The 24,479-nt window shown below is 38.3% G+C and overlaps 2 protein-coding genes across 13 annotated transcripts in view; both read left to right on the top strand.

Annotated features, from left to right (window-relative positions):
* synj1 (synaptojanin 1) overlaps window positions 1–16,453 on the top strand; it is a 37,056-nt gene extending 20,603 nt beyond the window's left edge. For 6 of the 11 annotated variants that reach the window (XM_028466080.1, XM_028466081.1, XM_028466077.1 and 3 more), the window contains 13 exons: window positions 486–642; window positions 874–1,000; window positions 1,112–1,324; window positions 1,419–1,497; window positions 2,067–2,232; window positions 2,761–2,943; window positions 3,104–3,232; window positions 3,342–3,380; window positions 5,147–5,188; window positions 10,701–10,744; window positions 10,842–11,031; window positions 11,787–12,076; window positions 13,732–16,453. In XM_028466080.1, the coding sequence (XP_028321881.1) occupies window positions 486–642; window positions 874–1,000; window positions 1,112–1,324; window positions 1,419–1,497; window positions 2,067–2,232; window positions 2,761–2,943; window positions 3,104–3,232; window positions 3,342–3,380; window positions 5,147–5,188; window positions 10,701–10,744; window positions 10,842–11,031; window positions 11,787–12,076; window positions 13,732–14,643 (2,571 nt within the window). In that variant the 3' untranslated portion in view covers window positions 14,644–16,453. Of the gene's footprint in view, window positions 1–485; window positions 643–873; window positions 1,001–1,111; window positions 1,325–1,418; window positions 1,498–2,066; window positions 2,233–2,760; window positions 2,944–3,103; window positions 3,233–3,341; window positions 3,381–5,146; window positions 5,189–10,700; window positions 10,745–10,841; window positions 11,032–11,786; window positions 12,077–12,294; window positions 12,319–13,731 lie in introns of all 11 variants that reach the window. The other 5 variants (XM_028466082.1, XM_028466079.1, XM_028466083.1 and 2 more) reach the window with 4 other exon arrangements.
* A 1,072-nt stretch (window positions 16,454–17,525) lies between these two features.
* Window positions 17,526–23,334, top strand: cfap298 (cilia and flagella associated protein 298). Of its 2 annotated transcripts, none has more exons than XM_028467216.1 (8): window positions 17,526–17,565; window positions 17,781–17,952; window positions 19,388–19,555; window positions 21,079–21,146; window positions 21,224–21,382; window positions 21,531–21,662; window positions 22,818–22,913; window positions 23,002–23,334. In XM_028467216.1, the coding sequence occupies exons 2-8, from the start codon at window positions 17,814–17,816 to the stop codon at window positions 23,110–23,112; spliced, it is 873 nt and encodes a 290-aa protein (XP_028323017.1). In that variant the 5' UTR covers window positions 17,526–17,565; window positions 17,781–17,813; the 3' UTR covers window positions 23,113–23,334. The 2 variants fall into 2 exon arrangements, with proteins under 2 accessions (XP_028323017.1, XP_028323018.1); XM_028467217.1 differs by having other exon boundaries at window positions 17,527–17,549.
* The last annotated feature ends 1,145 nt before the right edge of the window (window positions 23,335–24,479 follow it).

Here is a 24,479-nt window from a genome sequence, read left to right as displayed (position 1 = left end):
GTAATTAGCAATGCCGCAACAAATCATCATCACAGCCAGCACACACAGCAGTAAATGCATATACAAGTTATTGAAATATTAAATAATCAAATAATGGCAATCAAAAAAGATGTATAAAAACATATGTTAATTTACTCCCTAGTTTTTTAATGTGCGTTTATCTGCTACAATTACCTCACACACATCTATAAAGGGAGAAGTCTAACCACTCTTCAAATCAAAACTCACCTCTTCAGACAATCCTACTCCATCTAGACACACATTCACCACACCAATACTGTACTCTGTTTTATTCTGCTGCACTTGTTTTTATCTGTTTTTATTCTGCTGTTTTTATTGCGTTTATTTTAATGACTGCCCTGTACAGTGTCCTTGGGTGTTTTGAAAGGCGCTTTTAAATAAAATGTATTATTATTATTATTATTATTATTATAGAAACAGTTATCGACATATACATTTTTTTTTTTTTTAACCATTTTCCTCAGGTTTTCAGAAACTTTATTGAGGGGAAGTTGGACTTTGCGCCCACCTATAAGTACGACCTTTTCTCAGAAGATTATGACACGAGTGAAAAGTGCCGCACGCCGGCCTGGACTGACCGCATCCTTTGGAAAAGGAGGAAGTGGAATTTTGACAAAACGGGTGAGCTACTTTTTTGTTAATGTGAGGAAAAGTTCATGTTGTTGTTGACACACTGAGTTAGTGCAGTGGTCTCCTAACTTTTTCTGTCCCTTTGAAGAATACAAAATGTTCTGCCCCCCCCCCCAGTTATTTGAGTGCAAAGACCAGTTTGGGAACCACTGTCTAAGTGTGTGTTTATAGAGTTGGAGGTTTTAAAGTGAAACAATCTAAGTTTTTGTGGGTGTTTTCCAGCTGAGGAGATGAATATAGTGGGAGCAGCCGCTACATCAGGTGACAGTGAGCAAGATGTTGATTACGCCTGGAGCCCTGGCACTTTGCAGTACTATGGTAGAGCTGAGCTTAAAACCTCAGATCACAGGTAAATACAAATCAGTTAATTATTTTAGATATTTATATTATTATTGAGGTAAAACTGAAACCTTGACACAGTGCTTCTTTTTCATTATTATCTATTTGTTTGTGTGTCCAGGCCTGTTGTGGCAGTCATGGACGTGGACATTCTAGAGGTGGACCCAGAGGCTCGGCACCAGGTCTACAAAGACGTCATCGCCCTGCAGGGGCCTCCGGACGGCACCATCCTGGTGTCGCTCTGCTCCTCCGGCCCAGATGACTACTTCGATGATGCACTAATTGATGAGCTACTGGACAAGTTTGCTAGTTTCGGCGAGGTCATTCTCATCCGGTGCGTCACACATCTGGATTTTAAAGATGGGGGAGATGTTTGTGTTGGACACTGGATGGTTGGATGACACTGACTTTTCCTTTTTTCTGCACAGGTTTGTGGAGGAGAAGATGTGGGTGACCTTCCTGGAGGGTTACTCTGCTCTAGCTGCCTTGTCTCTGAGCGCTTCTACCGTGAGTCATAACTATATACACACGTCTTTAGTTTAATGACCTCTCCTGTAGCACCACCAATATATATACAATATATACTGTAGATCAGGTCAAACTTTCAGTTTTAGAGTTTAGTGTATCTTGAAAATCTTTCATCCAAATCTTTTCTAATTTGGGGTTCACATTCACTCCCACAAAATGAACCATATTGATTGATGTTGGTGACCCCACCCCCCACCTCTCTCTTCTCAGAAACATATTTATGTACTTATTTTTATCTTTTTTTTGTAACATATTTGGGGTTATTCACTATAATGTCTTCTTTCTCAGACACATTCTCCTCTACGTCACGACAGATAAAACTGCTTGTGGTCAAATTGACCACAGAGGATCACAATACGTGCAATATGTGTTCAGCACATTGAAAAAAAAAATAATCATGATAATTTTAGGCTTAATCAATTGTAACCATCAAATTAGGAAAAGTCATGAAATATTAAACAAAAAAAATGGTCAACTATTTAAATGGGGTCAACTTGACTCCAAGGATGATAGGAGGGTTAACAAGTTCTTTGTTGTTCCCACTCCAGGTCCTTGGAAAGGTAATAGACATCCGTTTAAAGAGTCCAGGCTGGATTAAGAGTCTGGAGGAGGAGATGAGTGTGGAGAGAATCTGTGGAAGCATTCCAACCTCAGCCAGCTCAACCCTGCTGGCTGAGGACACGGATATGGGAGATGATGACTATGATATGGAAGGTGAGAAAGGTCCCTGTAATCCAGTGGTTCTCAGCCTTTTTTGGATCGTGACCCCATTTTGATATCAAGAATTTCTGGCGACCATAAAGACATTTTTTTCTAGGATTACTTTTTGATCATGCAAATACAGAGTAGCCAGAATTAGTGACAAGTTGTGCCTGCTCAGAATTTTTCATTTTATTTTATTTTATTTTGTTTTGTTTTGTTTTTGCTAATAATAATAATTAGATTTGTTTCTGACAAAGTGAAAATATAGAATACATTTGTTTAAGATTTGTGTTTTGATTTTAAAAAAAACAACACTTTAAAAATTAAGTATTTTTTAATTAGTATTTTCTTTCTTTAATCAATTACTAGACATTGCAGGCGATCCCATTAAAACTCCAGGCGACCCCACATGGGGTCCCGACCACAAGGTTTAAAAACACTGCTATAATCCAACCATCGTGATCCTTGTTCTTCAAAATAAAGATGAAAAATGTGAAGTGAGTGTGTTGACGCTTTCTGTTCTCTTCCTTCTTGTTCCAGGTGAAGTGGATGAAGAGGTGGAGGAAATCCTTCCCCAGCACCTACAGCCCGGAGCAGGGTCTGGACCAGGGTCCTCCCCTCTTCCTTCTCCCCGCACCAGTCCCTGTCCGTCCCCCACCCATGGTGAAGCCGCTGCCCCCAGCAGGCCCAGCCGTTCAGCCCAACCCATCCGACCAACACAAGGTAATGACAGTAAATAGCGTAGTTTTCTTTCACCTCAAATGTAAACTGTAATTTTAAATTTATCGTCACAAGAGAGGAAAGTTCCAGGTTTTTTTTGTTTGTTGAAGGAGGATTTGTGGGTTTTATTGTAAACATTGTATCCATTTGGTTTGTTTCCCAGGCCCTCCTGTGGACTTCCAGCCTGGAGCTCCAACATCTCAGGGTTTTGAGCCCAAACGCCCACCACCACCTCGGCCCAACGCCCCCCCAGCCAGACCTGCACCACCTCAACGACCCCCTCCCCCTTCAGGTAAAACGGCATTCTGAAGCCCTCCACACATAAACCTACTGCCTTCTACCTCCTCCTTTTCTCATCTTATTTTCATTCCTTTTTGTGGTTTGTGCTTTCACTCTTAAAGGAAGCATGAGCCCCCTGCCCATTAGAAAGGATTCTGCAGGTAAATGGATTCTTGTAGATGCAGGTAGTCTGCATCACTGACATGTTTGACTTATAGCAGTGGTCGAGGCCAAGCAATTTTAGGCATAAAAGGGAAATGCTGCATGAGCTTCAAAAAGTCATTATGAAGTAAAAAATACACAAATTCCATACAGACAGCATGGAGATGTTAGTATTTTTTTAACAATCATTTATTGCTCCATAAGGGGAAAAACTAGGTTTTTTGCAATGACTTCAGTTATTTTCATGAGAGCGAAATTCAAAATGGTGTAAAGCTGATATTTTTCAAACATCATCTGCAATGGCTTCAAATAGTTGTCATTTTAAAAAAAATTTACATTGAAAATATATTTAGCAAGAATCTTGTACGGTCAAACATTTTGAGGCATTTTAGGCTCAGTCAAGGGAACAGTCATGGTGGAGGGATGGAGTGGAAATTAAACAGTGGAAGAAGAGTGAGCGCTTAGAATTAATACATATTTGTTATATTGTACATATTATCAGTGTCACACACACAGATGACATGCCCCCATATTTACTTCTGTAAACACTGAGCATGCCTGCGTGGTCACTTATTACCTTAGGACCTCTTTTGTGCATGGGGGTCACTTCAGGGTCGCATGGAATTCATAATTCATACTCAGGGGGTGTCAAACTCATTTTAGTTCAGGGGTCATATACGGAGCAGTTTGATCTCATGTGGGCCACAGATTTTATGCAGGAAAACAAGTATTATCAACATTATTTTGGTGTAGTTTGCGCTTCTCCATATACATAAAATATAAAATATGTAAGAAACTGACAATATCCAAACAATAAGTGACAGATTTTAGTCACAACAGGATGTTCATTTTAAATGTTTTTAGATTTTGTGACAATTTTTTATTCAATTATGGAAAATGTTGTGTAATATCAATTTAATTCACACAATGATTCATGTTTTCTCATTGGATTGAATTGGATGTTCCATAGGGCCGGATTTGGCCCTCGGGCCTTGAGTTTGACACGTGTGCTCTAAACTGATACAAGTCACATTTATTGTGTAATATGAACGAGCACACACGCAACAAATTATATTTCTACACCTGCTCTCTGAACATAGCCTTAGTTTTGTAGTAATCTAACATTTATAGTAATGTTTTTCTGAACTACTGTATTGACAGAATGCTTAACTACCTCGTTCCTTTTTGTGAGTAGATGTGACACTTTAGGTTTGGTTTTCTCTTTATAATCCTTTTCTTTATGTTTCCTTCTTTAAACATCTTGTTTTTGAACTCTTTTGGCTAAAAGATCTTGGCGAATGCCCGAGCCCACTGTTTGGTAGGAGAGGCAGTGAAGGTAAACACCTGAACGTGTCGTCTCCATCTGGCATCAGTAGCTCTGTATACTGTACATCCTGTCATTAATGTCCCATTATTGGACATTGATGCTTCACTCGTGGTAAACACTGCTCTAGGCAGTTGTGGTTTGTATGGGAGAAATTAAAAAGATGTTTGGTAGTTTTTTTGCTGGGAAGAAAACACAGCGGTGCGAATGCAGCAAAAACGCAGGAGGAAACAGTTCCACTTGTCTTGATTAGGATTGTCAGTAAATCGCTCCTCAGGCATTCCAATGGGTCAGATACTCAGTCTTCCCCGTACTGCTGCACTTTATTCCCACCAATATTCCCAGTGATATCCGAGCACATGTTGTAAATGTCTAGAGAATCTCCTCTCCTCCCATGACTAGTATTAACACTAAAGTTATGGTTTCCTTTGTGCTGCAAAGGACCAAAAAGCCCTGCTCTTCCCCGGCCTGATTCAGCTTCAGGTGAGTGTCCCTAAAGCCTTGTTTAGGTGTTTTTATTCAGACACTAATAGAGAGATTGATGGTGACTCAATGCTGTAGTAACCATTGAAAGTTCGTCTTTCTATTAACTCTAGAACACCATCGCTAAAATTAGTAACACCATCACTATCGCCAGGTGATTTTTACCCAATAAAAAGTAATTGTCATCAAAATATGACAATACATGGGAAATTAGAATTGTGCTCTTTGATTTTCAACTATGCCATGTCTAACAAAATGGAAAGAAAACTACCATGGGTGGACTTTTGTAATAATAACCAAAATGACTGAGAAATTAGGAATGTAAGAGCAAAATAATATTTTTTTAAAAAGTAATAATAAAACAACAAACTGGGTCTTTGCTCCACCCATTTCTGGGGTGTTTGAGGCTTCCCCGGTGAAGGCATAGTGTCCTTGACACATGAAAGCTGCAGGAAAGTAGAACAAATAAATGGCATTTCTCGATTGGGTAAAAATGATCACCTGACTAAAAAATTTTGATCACCATATGAGTTTCCGTGGAAATCACCACTTTGTGATATTTATGTACAACTACTGGACTAAATAAAGATAGCATGGACATTTCAGAACCACTTTTACTTACTTTATTCCTTAGATCTGTGTTTTTCAACCTTGGGGATGCCCGGAATTCAAATGAGGTGGCCTGAAATGTCTACAAATGATTAAAAAATTACAAAAATATAATTTTAATCAGAACTTTTTTTAAAATTATTATTCTTTTTCAAATTATAAAACACAATCTCGATCAACTGTATTCTATACCTTCACTTCCTCAAATATAAATCTAGTTAAAGAGAATACCGTAAAAAAATTAAATAATTAAACAGTCATTAAATAATAATAATAATAATAAATACAAATTGTATTTTTGTATTTTAATTATTATTATTCTTTAAACAAAAACACCACACACATTCTATGCTTTCACTTCCTCAAATATAAATATAGTTGAAAAAAATACAGTATAAAAATTAAATGATTAAATAGTTAATTAAATAATAATACAAATAAAAATGTTATTTTTGTAATTATGTTTTTAAATTATTGTTCTTTTTCAAATTAAAAACACCACACACAGTCACAAACAACTGTATTCTATACTTTCACTTCCTCAAATATAAATCTAGTTAAAGAAAAATACAGTATAAAATATCTGAGCTGGTGCATCTCGTCACTATACTGCTGCTCTTAACACTATGTCACAAACATGATCAAAAAGTAATGTTTAAAAAATAAAAAATCCTCTGGGGTCACCAGAAATTTGTGATATCAAAATGGGGTCATGACCCAAGAAGGTTTGGAACTACTGCCTTAGGGTGTACTCACACTGGCAACCAGGGCCATTCCTAACCAGCTCTGTGCATGTGTGAAACCATGGGGGGCCATTGTCTGGCCTGCGTAGGTGTGAACTGCACCGCAGGGGGGTTAACGGGCCGATGGTCCTGCTGGAAGAGGTGGTCCAAACAGCGTGCCAGACTGGCACGGTTGACCGCGCATGCGCACGCACAACTCGACTCGACCCGCGCGCAAAATGTGATGACGTTGTTACCGCGCGACGCTTTACTGCACATAAACATCTGCATTCCGCAATGATAGCGGTGTCAGAAGTGCTCGTTAGCCGATGAAAAGTTCAGAGTTGGCGTTACCTGATATATATGAACAACACCACAGAAAACTCATGGAGGAAGAGGACAACATGACCGTCAGGACTTCTCTTTGTTCAGCCGACAGCGGGACAGTAACGGAGTGTAGCAGCTCATCATCATCATATAAACCAGAAAATATGGAAAAGGGACATTTTACTGCTGCAAATGTGTAACATATTACTGGTATTTTGTGGACAGGACACATGTGGTTGGCTATTATATAACCCAGAAAAAAATGGAAATTGGACATTGTACTGCTGCTAATGTATAAATAATATAAATATATATATGGTGTTTCAGTGTTCTGGGACACATACTCACAAACTCTGTAGAATGAAAACAAACACAGTGTCTTGGGGAGCAAAGTGTAGTGTATTAATTTATTCATCTAAATGTAACCAAAAACAGAACATCGCAAATACAAGCCCAAATAAATGAAATGTCTGAAAGAAAGGGTAATAATTTTCCAAACAAAAATCAATAAGCCAGAAATAAAGTGTAACCTTTTGCAAAATGTAACATGAACCTTAAAAACAAAACATTTAAACATTGGAAGTACAAGGATGGGAATATTATGACAGCAGAACCTGAAACAAGACTGCAAATTGTTGCAACTATTTATTTATTTTTAATCTTATTTTATTTCTCTTCTTAGGTCGTGTCGTGTTAGTGCACATGTGGCAATACCAATTTTCAGCATGTGGAGTTCCTGTTAGTCCTGCACAACTATAATGAATTGCTCAGAAATCTACATGTGTCCTGTTCTCAAAATACCAGTAATATGTTACACATTTGCAGCCGTAAAATGTCCCATTTCTATATTTTTTGGTTTATATGGGTTAATATACCAGTAATGTGTTTATATGCATGTTTATACCCTCAAAATTACCATGGAATTTTGGGTTTTACTCGGACCCCTCATCATCACGTCTCTGCAGAAGAAGACCCTCCGCTGCACCTCAGCACTTTAACAACTCACTAATTTCATAATTTAAATACACTATTTCTCCCTTTGTTTTTCTGTTTGCATGTCGTTTGCTTTGTATTTAATAAAATGGTTTCTCCAACAGTTGGTTAAATCTACACATTTATACTGTATATAATGCACATGCAGGATGATGTGTAACAATAATCAGTAAAATTAGCTGTAAACACATTTTTTAGAACTAAATATAAGGTTATGCTGTGGACAGAAAGAAAGAAAGACGAGCCAGATAATTCTAAACTTTAGAATATAATACAATCATAACTTTTAATCATGAATATGACTATACTCAAAATGACAAACTTTGATATCTTTGTCACACAATATCTAAGCTTCCAGTGAATAATTTACAAAAAAATAAAAGTTCACTGATGGTGACATTGAGATCTCAACTTTTTTTTATTTGTAAATTATTCACTGGAAGCTTCTCTGGTGGCGTGTGCAGTGGTTGTTATTATTATTATTATTGTATGAACCCAACATTACTGCAGCTCTGCACATCATTGTTGTCCTGTTAAAGTATTTTTATGCAAAGACTTAAAAACAATCTGTAATTAGTGATGACTCAAGTAAATCACCTTTATTATGCATTATAACAATCTGTTCCTTAAGTCTCTAAATTATTGAAACAATTAAAAACATCTCCTAAAAAATAAAATTACAGATAATTAAATAATCATTTAATATACATTTCAATAAATAAGTGCATCCCATGGTCTCATGGACTCTGAGTTTTATTCTGTCTGTTGTCAGTGGAAGTGATGGGTCTAAACCAGATGATGGAAACTAGGATCAGCTCATGGTTTTAATGTCCAGGGAGGGGCGTGTCCACTCTGCATGGACTTAAAGAAGAAGAAATAAAAGAAGAGTTAGATATTGTCATGTTCATCAAAAGGAAAACTGAAAGTGATGGAGATAAATAAGCTCAGATGGACACACAGACACACACAAAGTTTAAACAAACACACACACTGTCCTAAATTGTCTCACACATTTACACTTATATTAATGTACACAAAGACTAGCTCCACAAAATCAGAACGACATTTATTGATCCAGAAATTAAACTGATCTTACCTTCATAGGCTGAGTTTCCTCCTTTGTTTTCAAATCTATTTGAACCTCCATTCATGGTGGTTTTTATCATCAGAGAGTCTTTCATTTTTAATAAATCCACCGATATTTGGTCTGTTTTAATCTTTCTTTCTCACTCACTTGGTTCTCTCTGTTCCTTCTGTCGATTTCGTCAAAACAAAGCGGTATCTTTAATGTTTCTGTTACGTGTGAGTAAAATTACCGCAATGCACCGACACTGGCTGTAAAGAGCAACTTATTATCTTTCATAAACTGATGGTATTTCTCCGATAGAACAAATATGAGCAGAGTTACGGTCATTTAAATTAACGTGATGCGTTCAGGGACCCTGGGAAACCCAGTTCGTGAAAAGAGCACGTGTCTGGGTAAATCTTGGTTTATAGTTACCCTACGCAACAGAAAATATAAAATTAACAGCATGTACTGTCAACAACAAACCCAGAGTCTCTTAATGGTGACGTAACGCCATACGCGTGTCATAAATTAATGTGATGATGTGTTTCTCTGTGGGAACCGAGTTGAGCTGGTGATCACGTCCGTTCTACCGTGTCAGAAAAGGGACAGGGAGGGGGGGATTCCTGCTGCGAGCTTGGAACGGCCCCAGTTGCCAGTGTGAGTACACCCTTAGATGCAGTCAGTACATACAGTGTAGTAATAATGGGACACCGGGTGAAAATGACCTAAACGTGTGCCTGTAGTGAGAAAAGCGAGCTTTGGAGAAGTGGAACATTCACACTTTTTAAAACATCAGAGAAAATGCTGAAACTACCCTGGAACCCAAGACAACGACAAACACAACTTCATGGCAACAATGTAAATGCGTTTGCTCAGGTGAAAATTACCCGCTGATGGTGTTCTAAGGTTAAGATGATAGCTGCTGTCATCTTGTTTGGTTGTGTCTTGAGGACTATCTTTGGTTGAACGTTTTGAGCTGTTTCCATAATGTTTGTTGATATCTGAATCCCTCTGACACAGCACAGGTGTGTATGTAGAGGTTCACTTCCATTCAGTGACTGTGCTGTAAAGTATTAAACCAAAGGAGACACTCAACTCAAGTGGCGTGAGAAAGTGTTTGCAGGCTCTGAAAGGAGCTCTACTGCTGTGTGGCGAGGAGTTGGCTCACAGAACAAGGCCGGCCTCTCTCTCTGAGATCTCCTGCAGCTCAGGAATGGCTGAGTCATCTTTTATAATGAAGCTGCAGCGGAGTTCTGTTTTGTCACAGGTGGGCTTAGATCCACATGGAAGTGGTTTTATAAAGCAGGACCAGGCCCCTGGGACTGAAATTGAAATATTTACCGGATTACTTTTGACCAGTGTTTCTGGTTCCCCACCTGCGCCCATTGCCCCCAAAATAATCCTGAGAAATAACGCATTTTCAAATTCATTGAACTAACAGGGAACAGGTAACATCATATTTCATAATAAATCAAAAACGAAATTAAACTAATCACCTGCATAAAAACTAATGTAAAAGTACAGTAGTCAAAAATAAAGGAAATAAAGAAACATTGTTTGCAATATGTGACAAAAAGCTTCAGAAAACAATAAAGGAAATTATTTTTTAAGGTTTATTGTTCCACTCCATGTGATGTACATGCCATCGAAGGCGTTAATGATCATTATTGTCAATGTTGTTTGTCGCACCCCACCTGTCATATCTCCATTCCCCACCAGGGGGCGCACCACACACTTTGAGAAGCACTGCTTTTGACCATTGTTTAATATCTCTACGTCTGAACTGTTTCAGGACGAAATCAGGCGACAGGAGCCCCTGGAGGAGCCCCCAGACCTGTGAGTTGATAGCGTTTCTAAACATGATGATGTTTAATAATGCTCAACCTCACGTTTTCTCCCCCCCCCCTTTTTTTTAATGTTTCACCTCTAATAGAACATCCCTCCTCGAGCTGGTGTAATCAGCATTCCCCCTCAGTCCCGCCCGCCCGCACTGTCTCACCCTGGAGCCCCCAGACCCATTCCAGAGGTGCATCCTGGGGCCCCTCGTCCTATCCCAGACACCCACCCCGGAGCACCACGACCTGTGCCCAGTGCTCAGTCTCCACCCACTGACATGCCTCAAGGTAAGTAAATGTTTTATACAGTTAGTGGGCAGTTAGACCAGCTTTACATCAGGTAGATTCTATTAGGGGTGGGATGATACACAGAGTTTACATTATGGTATTTCAAAAAAGGAAAAAGCACAAATAAATAAGATTTTATTGATATATTTATTAAATTAAAAATGTATTACATACATAATATATCATCATCATGACATCATTTTTGAAAAATGTATTCAGTCTATGCCATAGACTGTTTATGGGTCACAAACCCCACACACACTTGGTACCACTTCCTTATTATTATTATAGTTTTTGTATTCAAGCCACTGTTGACAATTTTAAAAGTAATTATATTTACAGTGTATATGTTTTGCTGGAAAATTGCACAAGTACAGTATAGTAACATTCAAAGGTATATTTTATCCCAAAAATTTAACACTTTCAGAACAGATGGCTATGATTAACATTTACTGATCCACAGTTGAAAAGCTTTTTGTACTTCTGGCCAATGTTTATTCTGGACTAATAGTCTAAAGTTCACAAAAATCAGGAGAATGATGTGCATTTAAGTAAAAATAAGAATAACACTGAAGTTGACCCTAAAACCATGAATATACAGCATTATTCAGAAGGTCCATGATGACTGTAAGTGGTGAGAGCTCCCAGAGATTGTAGTTAATATACTGATAATAATAGAATGCTAAAGAGAAAAGAGTTCACTGTTCCATCAGCGTGATAAACATCAGTAACGGTGTTTTCTCCTCCCCCCTTAGGGCCGCCTCCCGCAGCGAGGCCCCAGGTTCCATCACCCATGCAAACCCAACCTGGCGCTCCTGCAGCTCAGTCTCAGCTTCCAGCACCAATGCAGCCCTCCCTCCCAGCTCCTCTCCAGCCACAGCAAGCTGCTATGTCGTCCACTGCAAACCCCCCCACAGCAGCAGCAGTAGCCGCCCCCACATCTGGACCTCAGCCCGGCCTGGCCTCTCCAAAGCCCCCCCCTCGCTCCCGCTCCTCTCATGCTCTGCCACCGGACGCTGCCAAGTCTGAGACTCCAGCTGCACAGGTTTGTTCATTCCTAAGAAACGAATGACTTAAAGCTAGTTTTCTGCTTGCTTTTTATTAATTTTATGCTTTAGAACTAATAGTAATATATCAGTACTTGGCATGAATAATGAGTTGCACAACAGGAGAAACTCTGACTTGTATCTAATGAGCTGGGCTTTGCTTTGTGTGCCTTTCTTTCCTACTTTGTCTTTCTGATACATTTCTCTTTCTCACAAGCTGGAGAAGCCCTCAGGGTGACAGGTACTTGATCTGAAACTCCCCTTTTTCTGTCTCATCCCTCATAGCACCACAGTCCTCCTCTCATACATTCACACCCAGTAACCTTCTTTATTTCTTATGGATCTGTTTGCCTTTTACGTCATCAATGTATGTAGGCACCTGCAGAGCATAGATTCTTTTTTTTTTTTTTTTACTCTTACAAGTTGGGCATTATTTTTTCCACTTGTCATTAAAAGTGTCATCAAATGACATTAAAATATAAATACTGTAATTAAATGTGTGTTGGTTAGACTCATCCCCTTCACTTGTCCTTTCATACGAGCTCACTGAGCTGCAGTTGTTAAGTGAACTCGTATGAAATTGCACCATAAATTTAATTTATTTCATTTATTTTAAAAGTAGCAGTGTAATATGTTTGTCTGATCCTGGATGTGATTCACATGAAAAAGATACTGGTTAAAGTCAGGTTAAAGATACCCTGTGGAAAGAGATGCTTCACTATAATAATGGATGATCAATCAAATGTCTTGTATTTATTTTTTATTTTTTGTGTAAATTAATTTTACCTAGAAGTTTGTTATATTTAAAAACTGTGCAAAACTCAGTATATTAAAAATATGCATGATTTTGCAATTTGTGTTTTGTTAAATATGTCATTTAATCATTGTATTTATCACATGTAAAATTACTGATTTAGAAATCAACTTAAAAAAAAGTACAAGAACCCATAAAAGCAACTCAATTACAGTAACGTGAGTACTGTCCATTACTTTCACATCTGCTGACTGAACACTTTGATTGGACTGGTCCCAGTCCTGTACAAGCTAACAAGATAATGAAGCTGGGCACAACTGGAGGCCCGGGGAGCCAATTGTATTTCAAGAAGTTGGGGGGAATATATAGCCCGACGTATTACACAAACAACTCCCAAAAAAACACACAAATCCACAACAAAATGCAAAAAGTGCACAAAACAGAAAATGACAGAGGCAGACACAACAACAAAATAACTGCAAAAAACACCACATTACAGAATAGCTCCAAAGATACACAAACTGTCAACAAAAATTCAGAAAATGACAGGAAAAGTACAGAAAAAGAACGTAAAAATTAACAAAAGCACACAAAATGACTAAAAACTGTCCAAAAAAACCCCCAAAACCAAAGACAAAAAAGATGACAAAACCCTGTTTTAATGCTCAGATCGGTTGTTATTCTAATGCTGACCTGAATGTTGATAATGTGGCCCTCGGATCACATTTTTGTAGCCCCCGCATCAATAGAGTTGCATACAAACACTGTAGCATAGCGCAGCACTGTTAGCGTACTTGCAGAATCCAAAGGGTATTTTTAAACGTGTAATCTACATTTTCATTTCTACACTTTTTTTTGGCCGCTGACACTTTATTCTTTATTTTTATTTTTCAATTTTAGATGAATGGACTGAACGGAGTCCCAGCAGAAGCACAATGGAAGTCCGGCCCCTTTGATGCTCTTACGCCCGACCTCTTGTCTTCGTTGTCGTGGCACAACACCCAGTCACTGACCAGGGGCTCCTCTCTGCGTGCCCCCTCATCCTTTACCTCCACCACCCTCCCCTCCTCCTTCTCCCTCCAGCCCTCCCCCCTCCCCTCAGACTGGCACACCTTAGATTCATCCTCGTCTTCCTCGCTTTCCTCCCCGTCCCCGTTAACGTCCACCTCCCTGCTGCCGCCCCCTCCTCAAGTCCCATCGCGCAGTCGCTCCCAGGAGACACTGCGTGCCTCCCCCGACCTGTTTACAGCTGAGCCCCTCCCCACCAGACCCAGCAGCACCAACCCCTTCACAGGTTCTTTTGGTCAGCAGCAGCAGCGCTCCCTCACCCCAGACTTCAGCTCCAACCTCCAGAGGACGATATCCGCCCTCCCCCAGCCTCTCGTCCCCTTCCCCCCCCCTGCAGCCAACGCTCAGCTCCAAAGAACCACGTCCCTGTTCGGGACATCGTCCAGTCCCAATCCTTCCCCTACACCTCTGCCCTCTCTCACCTCCAACAACCTGCCCCTGGTCCCCATCTTACCCCTGGCCGCCCCTCCGTCTATCCCACCTGCTCTCGTCCCTCGCCGTCAGCCGCCACCTCCCGGAGGGAAACCTTTGCCTCAGCAGTGGGTGACGTTTGACGACGATCTGGACCTCCTCCTTCCCGCAAAAACCCAACAGAACGCCATCACCCGTTCTAACTCCCTCAAACCACAAATTCAACCCCCCCTCTTGTTGCTCGACTCACAGCCCGATTGGTTAACCTCCGCCCCTGCAGCAGTTCCCACACTTCCTCCACCCATTCCAACCAGAACACCTACCCACCCCTAAACTAAATACCCCTACAACTCCCCCAGCAGAACCCAGCAACAACTGTTTCTCCTCTAAGGAGTCGACGGAAAGTTAAGATCACCCTTTATTTTGTAAAGGGCATATCCAGATATGTATAGAAAATATAATAACTGTGTGTGTGTGTGTGTGTGTGTGTGTGTGTATAGAGAACGTATTTAAACGTGTCGACCTGTTCCCCACATCAGAAAAAAGATTTTAGTTACAACATGGAAACTGTTTCAACTCAGAAACACGAAGACAAAACTCTGTTGGCTTATTATTAGGAATTATTTTAATATCAATCATTCTGGTGTGTGTGTGTCTACAAAAAGTGAATTGGTACGCGCAAGTCACCTGTGTAATATCAAGACATGTGCAACACACAGTTGTGTATTCATTTAGAGGCAGCAGTTCATAATTAATTTCCCTTGATTTGATCTAAAATGGTCATTCCGTTGTTTTGTTTCATAATTGATTGCATATAAGTTGCTTATCTAATGAATGTAGTTTACTTTGCACAAGGTTTTTTTTTATCATTGCCTCTGAGTGAAAAATGAATCACCAAACTATCGACCAATTACTGGATTCATTAAAACTAACTTGCACCGTTTTTGTCTATAGATGATTAGCAGAAGATTATCTGTTGCTCTGATTTAAAAAATGTACATTAGCAGATGTAAACGGTGCATTTGCACAAATAACTGATATGCACTGGAAATGTTGGAATCTGAGGGCATTTCTGACATTGAATCTTTTGCAATGTTTATCCAAAGCATCAAACCGTAACATTATTATCTACGTGAAGAATTCATCTATACGATATGAGAACGAGGGCACTTTTTCCACTTTTAATTCTTTGAGAGATACATAAATACCCTTTTTAATTTGCTCTCCTTTAATAATCTATTTGTAGCGTGGTGAGAAGTGATGTGATGTGGTGTGTTTGGTTGAGTGTGTGCGTGTACGCATTGAGGACAGCTGTGTTCTTCTTACATTTGCTGCTGCTGGAACGCGCTGAAAGAGAACCAATCAAACGTTTGGACTCATGAGTCGTGCATTGTCCGTTACTGGTCCTCGCAACTGTTGTGTGTGTGTGTGTGTGTGTGTGTGTGTGTGTGTGTGTGTGTGTGTGTGTGTGTGTGTGTGTGTGTGTGTGTGTGTGTGTGTGTGTGGTATGTGTGGCACTGTCAGAAGTGATGTGTCATTATTTCACCCTAGTCGACCTTTTGTTATTTTTATTTTTTGCTTTTCACCAGTATTACCTGAACTGATGGTGACCACAAGCAATAGTTTTGCTGAATACTATACATCAATCATGCTATAATTTCAATTGAAAATTCCAATGAAGGTTATGTAGACATGGAATAAGTAAAAAAAAAAAAAAAATTACTAATTTATTGCAGTACAAACAGTAGCTATCAATGTAAGCAAGTGTATCAGCTGCCTTTGCTTACATGTGTATCAAAGCATCAGTTATTGTGTCATCCACACATGTGCAGTAGGTACCGTATCTGCAATAGGCGACGACGAGCCAGCGCTTTGTGTCACGTCACAAGTTCACGTCATCTGACATTTTATAGGAAAACTAAACTGCTCCCTTCGTGAGGTCGGTGTCCCCTTTTTATGGTTATAAATCCATATTAGTAAATGTGTCGTGAAACATATTCTGTACGTATTAAAGTGAATACACAAAGCCGTAATTCATGTCAATATCCATATTTTAACGTGCGCAGCAGACGGCACATTTATGACATGTATGATGCAGTTTATGTTGTATGTATGCAAAAAAATAAATGTACGTTGTACCGGAGTCTTTGTCTTTTCACTGCTAACCTCCCACTACTGTCTGTAAATATTATGTTGTACTATATATATATATGTGTGTATTAGTGCTGTCTGTCAAATATAAATGTATACATGTACTCCATGTGATTATTTTCTTTCTTTTTTAAGATGGGTTTTATTGGAAACCATTATAAAACAGTCTTAGGATTCTAACTGACTACATTAATATCATTAATATTTTATTTGTACAGGAAATTAATTAGAAGACAAACAAGGTGGTATAATGTGAGGCCACAAAAAAATTATTATAAAAGTGCTACATACGTGCACTTCCGTAAACTTACCAATAGCACCAGGGGTTGTTCATACGGCAACCGTACAAATTGACACTTTCTTTCTTAAATTTAAAGATTTTTTTTTTTTTTAATCAAATACTCAACATTTCAGTTTTTATTTATTTGATAATAAAAATAGTGTTTTATTCTGGAAAAATACGGATGGACTTGTTTACTTATTTTTGTCTTGTTTGTTTAAAAAATAAAATGAATCATGAGCATTATAAATATGGTGGATATGTCCATTTATTTTAATTGAAGTCATTTAAGTTGGGAAGCAGTTAGTAAACCCCGACTTTAGCTGTAGAGTTGTAACAGAACATGTCAAAGTAACTCTATGAATTATATTTATTTAACAGGGACAATGTACATTAATAGCAATACAGAAAAGGTACCAGATTTAGCCAAAAGGCTATTTGTCATCTGTAGTTCGTGGACAGAATGTTCAATTGTCACCGTAAAAGAATACAAATTACATTGAACAACAATAGTATTTGATAAAAAACAATAATCAGTTATCAAAACAACCAAGTTCATAAAATAAAACATTGAAAAGTCATTTAAAACAAAAAAAAAAACTATTAAATTTGACAACAATGATATTTATTATAAAATATAAAATATCGCTGCTCAATGGTATTTTTAAAAGTGTGAATGTGGAGAAGACTTGGTATTTTCTATGTTAAAGTTGTTCCACTTGTTGCCGCTAGGGGGCAGTGTTAGTGACAGGATGAATTAAACCCGCTGTGATAAGTTTGTTAGAAGAAGTGACACTGCGCGGCACTGGTATGGATCATAACAAGTAGGACCGCAATATTTTGATGATTTACAGCCTTAATTAGTACGTTTAGTAGGAATTAGACAGTTAAGAGCTGTGCGTCAAACCTAATAATGCTAATAATAGCTAACATTAGTTTGTTCTAGAAGTATCCCGGTCTGTGCTGTTGCCATGGATACTTTGTTGTCCCACAAGCTTTGATTCTCACTCAGGTGCGGTCTGGTGCTTTTATGTTGCAGGTTTATTTAAAATAAACACGGACCCTGAACAAAATGGTGGTGCTGCATGTAAAGCGTGGGGACGAGAGCTTGTTTCTCTTTAACACCACGGTGGACGCGCACATGGACGCGTTGATCCAGCAGGTCACAGACATCTACAACCTGAGGCTCAAAGTGGACAGGATCTGTTCTGGTGAGATGCTCTTTTAACAATCTGTGACTTTCTGCTTAAACACTGCTGATGTTCCATCATAAACAGTGACGATAGATGGAGTTCATTGCACTAAAAACAAATGAAGAATACTTCTCACACAAGTAGATTTTAAACGTAATGAACAAAACATCATGACCAGTACGGAAGCCCAAAAGAGTCATAATTAAAAAATGAAAACATTTTGAAATAAATACCATTTTGATAAATAACAGACAAATATATAATATGGCCATTAAATTGTTAAATAAGGTAATATTATTATTATGGAATACGTTTTATTATTCTCAATTGTGAAAAAGGACATTATGAAATAAAAAAAAAAAGACCATCGTGGAAATGGATATTTAAGAATAATAAAACGTATTTAATAATAATATTACCTTATTTAACAATTTAATGGCCATATTATAAATGTGTTTGTTATTTATCCAAATGGTATTTATTTCAAAATGTTGTTTTTTTTTAAATTTAATTATGACTCTTTTGGGCTTCCATAGACCAGTGCCATATGAAGTGAATATAAAAGATAATCTAATGACATTATTATGGTTCTAAAGATAATTAATTAGTTTATGCCTCATTTATTCATGTGAGTAACAAGAACTGGCTGTTATATGTGGCCCCATGCACATATAGATATGACCAATCAATAATTAATAACAATAATAATGTGAGCATGGACTAGATTTTTATCATAGATGTCTGGGTAAACATGTATGATTATCTGATCCAAGAGTCAAATTTTTACATGTTGCGTATTAGTTTTTGACATTATTTTGTGTGTTATTTTGTGTCATTCTGTGTATTTTTGTTGTTGTTTTGTTTATAATTAATGAGTTGTTTGAGTATTTTTGTTCATCTTCTATGTATTTTTGATGTCATTTTTGCATTATTTCTGTAATTCTGTGTATTTTTGTTGTTGGTTTGTGTATTTTTCTACCATTTGGTGTGTTTTTTAATCGTTTTGTGTGTTTTTTTGTTGCCGTTTTGTGTAGTTCTCTATCATTCTGTGTTGTTGTTTGGTGTAGAATGAGTCACTTGTGTATTTTTCTTGTTGTTCGTTCTATGTATTTTCAAGGTCATTTTGTCCATGCTGCTGCCTTCCTGACACCATGAAGGCACCACAATCCATTGGACAGTTTTAAAAGAGGACTAAAAAAATGTTCCTTTTCAGCAAAACTTTTAGTTCTTCCTTCTTTATATGTTTCTAACTTATTTTATTTTTAACCTGTAGCACTTTGAGGTTTGTTTTGATGTAACATGATAATAATAATAGTATTTTGTGGGGTTTTTGGTTGTTTTTGTTGTCTTTTTGTGGGTTTTTTTGTGTTGTTTGAGTCAGTTTGTGCACTTAATTTGGGGGGTGCATAAAATTAGACCTAAACATTCTAATTTACATGTGTTGGTTTCACAGAGGTCTCAGAGCTGGCAGACCATGGCATCAGTCTACCACCCAACATGCAGGGATTGACAGAGGAACAGATTATGGAGCTCAAACTGAGGGATGAGTGGGAAGAGAAGTGCACGCCCAGCGGAGGAACGGTGCTGAGGAAGGATGAGATCGGAAGGCGGAACGGACACGGTAGGTGCATTTTTGTTTACGTGCAAACTAAGGGTGTGAGAAAAAAAAATCAATCTGTCGATGCATCATGATATTTCAGTGCGCGATTATCGTGTCGATCCAAAAAATGTCCCAATAGATTTTTTTTAAATCATGTTTTTTAATGAAAAAAAACATTTAATTGCGCTAACATATGCATAGCACGTAAACACCTGGTCACTAGGTAACAGTGAATCATCAGACCTTGTTAAACTACCTCACTCCTCAATTTTAGCTTGGAAGTTGACTGCACTTTATTTACATAAAACATACTGAGCACTTTTCTAGATGTATGTGTTCACTTTAAAAAAAAATAAAAAATAAAATATCTGAATCTGTTGTTAAAGCAAAAATTACACTTTTTTGAAAAATGTATTTTGACAGTTTGACAAACATACCACTTGTTTTTTATATTTGTACTTTTAAAATAGTTAGTTCCCATAGTTACCATACTTGTTCTTGCAGGTTTAAAAAAAAAAAAAAATTGTATTTCATACCATTTTGTGATTGTAAAGATAAAATTTGTAATTATTCATATTGCGATGTATATCATATTTAGTATTGGGATATATTGTATCGTGACGTGCAAATCGTGAATCGTATCATATCATGAGATTCCTGGCAATGCACAACCCTAATACAATACATTGTTCATAGTGTCTAGAATTCCGGACCCCAGACAAACCTGGCTATAGTTCTGACACTTCCTGTGCACATTTGCAGTTCCGTTACTGACGGACCTTTTCTAAATAAGCGGTGTAATGTGCTCATCTTACCACCCTGTCACCGGCCGAGTGGTCTAAGGCGCCAGACTCAAGGATTCTTCCTTCCGCTGGCGTGGGTTCGAATTCCACTTTTGGCATATGTCTTTTTTCATTTTAACATATTTAACACAGAAAATTCCACCTTTAAAAATACATATACAAAAAAAAGAAATATTTTAGGGTATTTCCTAGGACAGGGTTACGGTTAGGGCTAAAATAAAACTGACAGAACTATAGCTAGAAGGGGACGAGTCCAGCAGTGACGGAACGACTGGCATTCGGCTTATTGCGCATGCGCACAGGAAGTGCCGGTGTAGTGAAAAATAATCCTACGCGTGAAAGCCTCCTACAGGCGCATGCGCACTAATAGTGTAGTAAATATTTACACGTATACGTACAATATTTTACTAGCTTAATTTTTTCTACTATGATAAACCCTAATTCTAACCCTAACCCTAAAAATTTAAGGAAAAATCATTACTTTTTTTTTCAAAATGGAGGACGCACATGCACAGTTCGCCAGGTGCGCATGCCCACTGTCTACTGTAGGAAACTTTCACGGTAGGTTTATTCTACACTACACCAGAACTATAGTCCGGTTTGTTTGGGGTCCGGATCCGTAACTATAGCAACAGCCTACATTATGTTGTTCACACTCAAACTGCTTTATTGGTTTATTTTTACTTTATTGAAGCCGTCAGCGGTGCCTGCCCTTTAATTCCTTTTCTAACTCTCTGTCAGCTCCAAATGATAAAATGAAGGAGGTGTTGATGAAAACAGTGGAGGAAGCAAAGGCTTTGATCTCCAACGTAAGTACCGTGGATACAGATTAACGTCACCTTTTGATCTCACACACAATCACATCCTGTCCCGTTCTTTATGGCAGAAACAAGCTCAAGCCAATGTGTGCATGACCATTGACATGGTAAAGGACGCACTGGATCAGTTAAGGGGCGCCGTCATGATCGTGTACCCCATGGGGCTGCCTCCTCACGACCCCATCAGGATGGAGTTTGAGGACCAGGAGGACCTTTCAGGGACACAGGTGAAACAGCTGATCTGCTCTTAGAAAGAGGCCACGTGAAATCAATTGTTAGTCAATCATGTTGTCAAGAAGACAAATTTGTTGGCCTTTTCATTTTTTGCAGAGGTTTGCTCTCTTCATTGCTTTCTGTCTCTTATCTGCACCGCAGGCGTCTTTAAAAGTTATCAACGTGGACGAATGCCAGCTGTGGTGGGCTGCCAAAGAGATGCAGAGGGGGAAGAAACTGCAGGACTACGTCGGCAAAAATGAAAAGACCAAAATTGTGGTTAAAATACAAAAGGTAATTCCAGCAAGTTCTTTGAGACTTTGAGACTGAGCTTTAAATATAAGGACACTTTGAGTTTGGAACTTTTATTTTAGTTTTTCTATTTTTTGTGGATTAAAGAGACAGATTGATTCGTCCTTCGCTTGCCTCTTTTTTCTTCATTTTTTATTGGATTATGTTTGGAACAGACGAGTCAGAAAACTTCATGTCCTGCAAGGAAGTGGTAAAACTTCATTTTTGTGTGTTGCCACTACACTAATGCTATTGTTAGGTTAATGCTAGGTTAGTATTAATGCTAGGCTAATGCTAGATTAGTGGTAATGTTAGGTTAATACTATTTCTAGCCTAATGATAATGCTAGGTTAGTGGTATAGCTAGCTAATTCTATAATGTTAAGTTAATGCTATAGCTTGACGAATGCTAATGCTATTGTTAGGTTAATGCTAGGTTAATTATAATGCCAGGTTAGTATTAATGCTTGGCTAATGCTAGGTTAATGGCAATTTTAGGTTAATACTATTGCAAGGCTAATGATAATACTTGGTTAGTGCTAAAGCTAGCTAATTCCATAATACTAGGCTAATGCTAGGTTAATGCTACGCTAATGCACTGTGACGTGGGCCAGTTCCTGCATCCTCACTTGTATTTTATTTTATTTAAATAATGTGTTAAGGTTTCATTCATTCAGACAATTGTTCTTCAGAATATTTACTTTAATCTCCTGACATTTTTCGACTGTCAACTGCCAGTCTTCTTCAAAAGCATCTGCTGATCGCTTTGATCTTTCCTTGACTTCCTCGTAATAATTCCAGCAAGTTCTTCTAGTCTTCTTTTTTTGAATTATATGTTAAGGTGTCATTTATTCAGGAAATGTACTTTGTTTTCCTGACATGATTCATTGACTTACGGAAGTCAATTAAACATCAAAGCGATCAGTCGAAACCACTGCCAGTCTTCTTCAGAGGCACCTGCTGATTGCCTTGATGTTTAGTTGACTTCCGGAAGTCAATTAATCATGTCCGGAGATCAAAGTAAATTTCCTGAAGAAAAGTTGTTAGAATAACAATCCTTAACGTATCATAAAATCCAAAAGGTATCAACGATCTTTGAAGTGTTGTGATGGTTGTGTCTTTTATTGTGAAACTCATTGCGTTAATGTAATTCCAACAGAAAGGACAGGGGCCGCCAGCGAGGGAGCCTCTGGTCACAGATGAACAACAGAAACAAATGATGCTGCATCATTACAGGAGGCAGGAGGAGCTCAAGGTGATGCTTAGCTAAGCTGCTACATGACTTCCTGCATCTGGTTTGAATAAATTAAAGTCCCTAACTGATTTTAATCACTTCTTTTTAGAAACTGGAGGAGGCAGATGATGACAGCCACATGGATTCAGAGTGGTCGGACAGACAGGCTCTGAAAAGACAGTTTCAGGGTCTTAATAATATCAAATGGGGACCTAGATAGATGAAAGGAGCACAGTTTGGGAACTGCCTTTTTCCCCTCTTCTTACTTCATGTTTTCCACTTTTCATCTAAGATATGAGGCGCTGCCTTGTGGCCTGCGACCCACAGTACTCCTGCTCCTGCACTCACATGTTATATGTGATTGTCTTTTCATGGTTTTTGGATGGGATGTAACTGAAACTGAATTGCCCCTCAGGGATAAATGAAGTATTCTGAATCTGAATCTGAAAATGCACAGTGCTGTTTTTGTTACCTGTTATTTTTATTCAAACCTTATTCCTGTGTTCAATACTATGTTAAGGTTTCATTTATTCAGACGACTGTTCCTCGGGAAATCCACTTTGATCTCCTGACACGTTTCGACTATTCCCAGTCTTCATCAGAAGCGTCTGCTGATCGCTTTGATGTGTCCTTTGAAGTTACCTTGACTTCTGCGTAATAATTCCAGCAAGATTCTTTTTGTCTGCGTTTGAATAATGTGCTACGTTTTGATTTATTTGGACAGCTGTTCCTTGGGAAATTCACTTTGATCTCCTGACATATTATTCTATTGTAAGACAAAAAAAAAGATTCTTGCTGGAATTATTACGCTTAAGTCAAGGAAACATCAAAGCGATCAGCAGACGCCTTTGACGAAGACTGGCAGTTAGCGTCAGTCGAAATGTGTCAGGATCAAAATGGATTTCCTGAGTAACAGCTGTTTGAATAACTGAAACCTAAACATAATATTCAAAAGGTAGACAAAAAGAATCTTGCTGGATTGACTGTGTTCAGTTACTGTTTTATGTAAAGTATGCAAAGTGTATAAAAACAGCTGATTCTCTTTTAGCTCGTGCTTACAAAATGTTTGTACTTGTTTTAAATGTCCAAAGTCTCATAAACAGTGAGGGATGCTGCACCTTTCCTCTCATTGTTCTCTGTTTGCGGCTCACACGGAACACGACAAAGTTTAATGTTCAGAGTCAAAGTTTAATGTGTGGAAAATGTTGCTTTGATAGCACAGCACGGGTCGTGTGGAGGTTTTAAGAGAAAGCGATCTCTGACTGGCACAAAACTGTTTTTTTCCTGTCCTGTATTCATCTCTGTATATGCCCTATCATTCTACTCAGACTAATATTAAGTTAAACTTGTCCATTCTGAAATTCTGACTTTATGTGTGTGTGATTAAATACAGAAGTCAAACTTTGGTTCACAGTACTGAGCTTTTACATCACGATATTTACACGTCAAACGCTGCCATAAAAAAATATTTCCTACAGTGGCCCTGAAGTGTAAAGCACAAATGCAAAAGAGAACCCACAAAAAATGAAAACGCTGACACAAAACACTAAACACAAATGTGCGTTTTGTCATTTGTTTGCGTTTTCT

The sequence above is a fragment of the Gouania willdenowi genome, chromosome 14 (genome assembly GCF_900634775.1).
Source record: "Gouania willdenowi chromosome 14, fGouWil2.1, whole genome shotgun sequence".
Classification (NCBI taxonomy): domain Eukaryota; kingdom Metazoa; phylum Chordata; class Actinopteri; order Blenniiformes; family Gobiesocidae; genus Gouania; species Gouania willdenowi.
The sequence above is the reverse complement of the archived record's forward strand: the minus strand, read 5'-3'. Positions and strand labels throughout refer to the sequence as shown.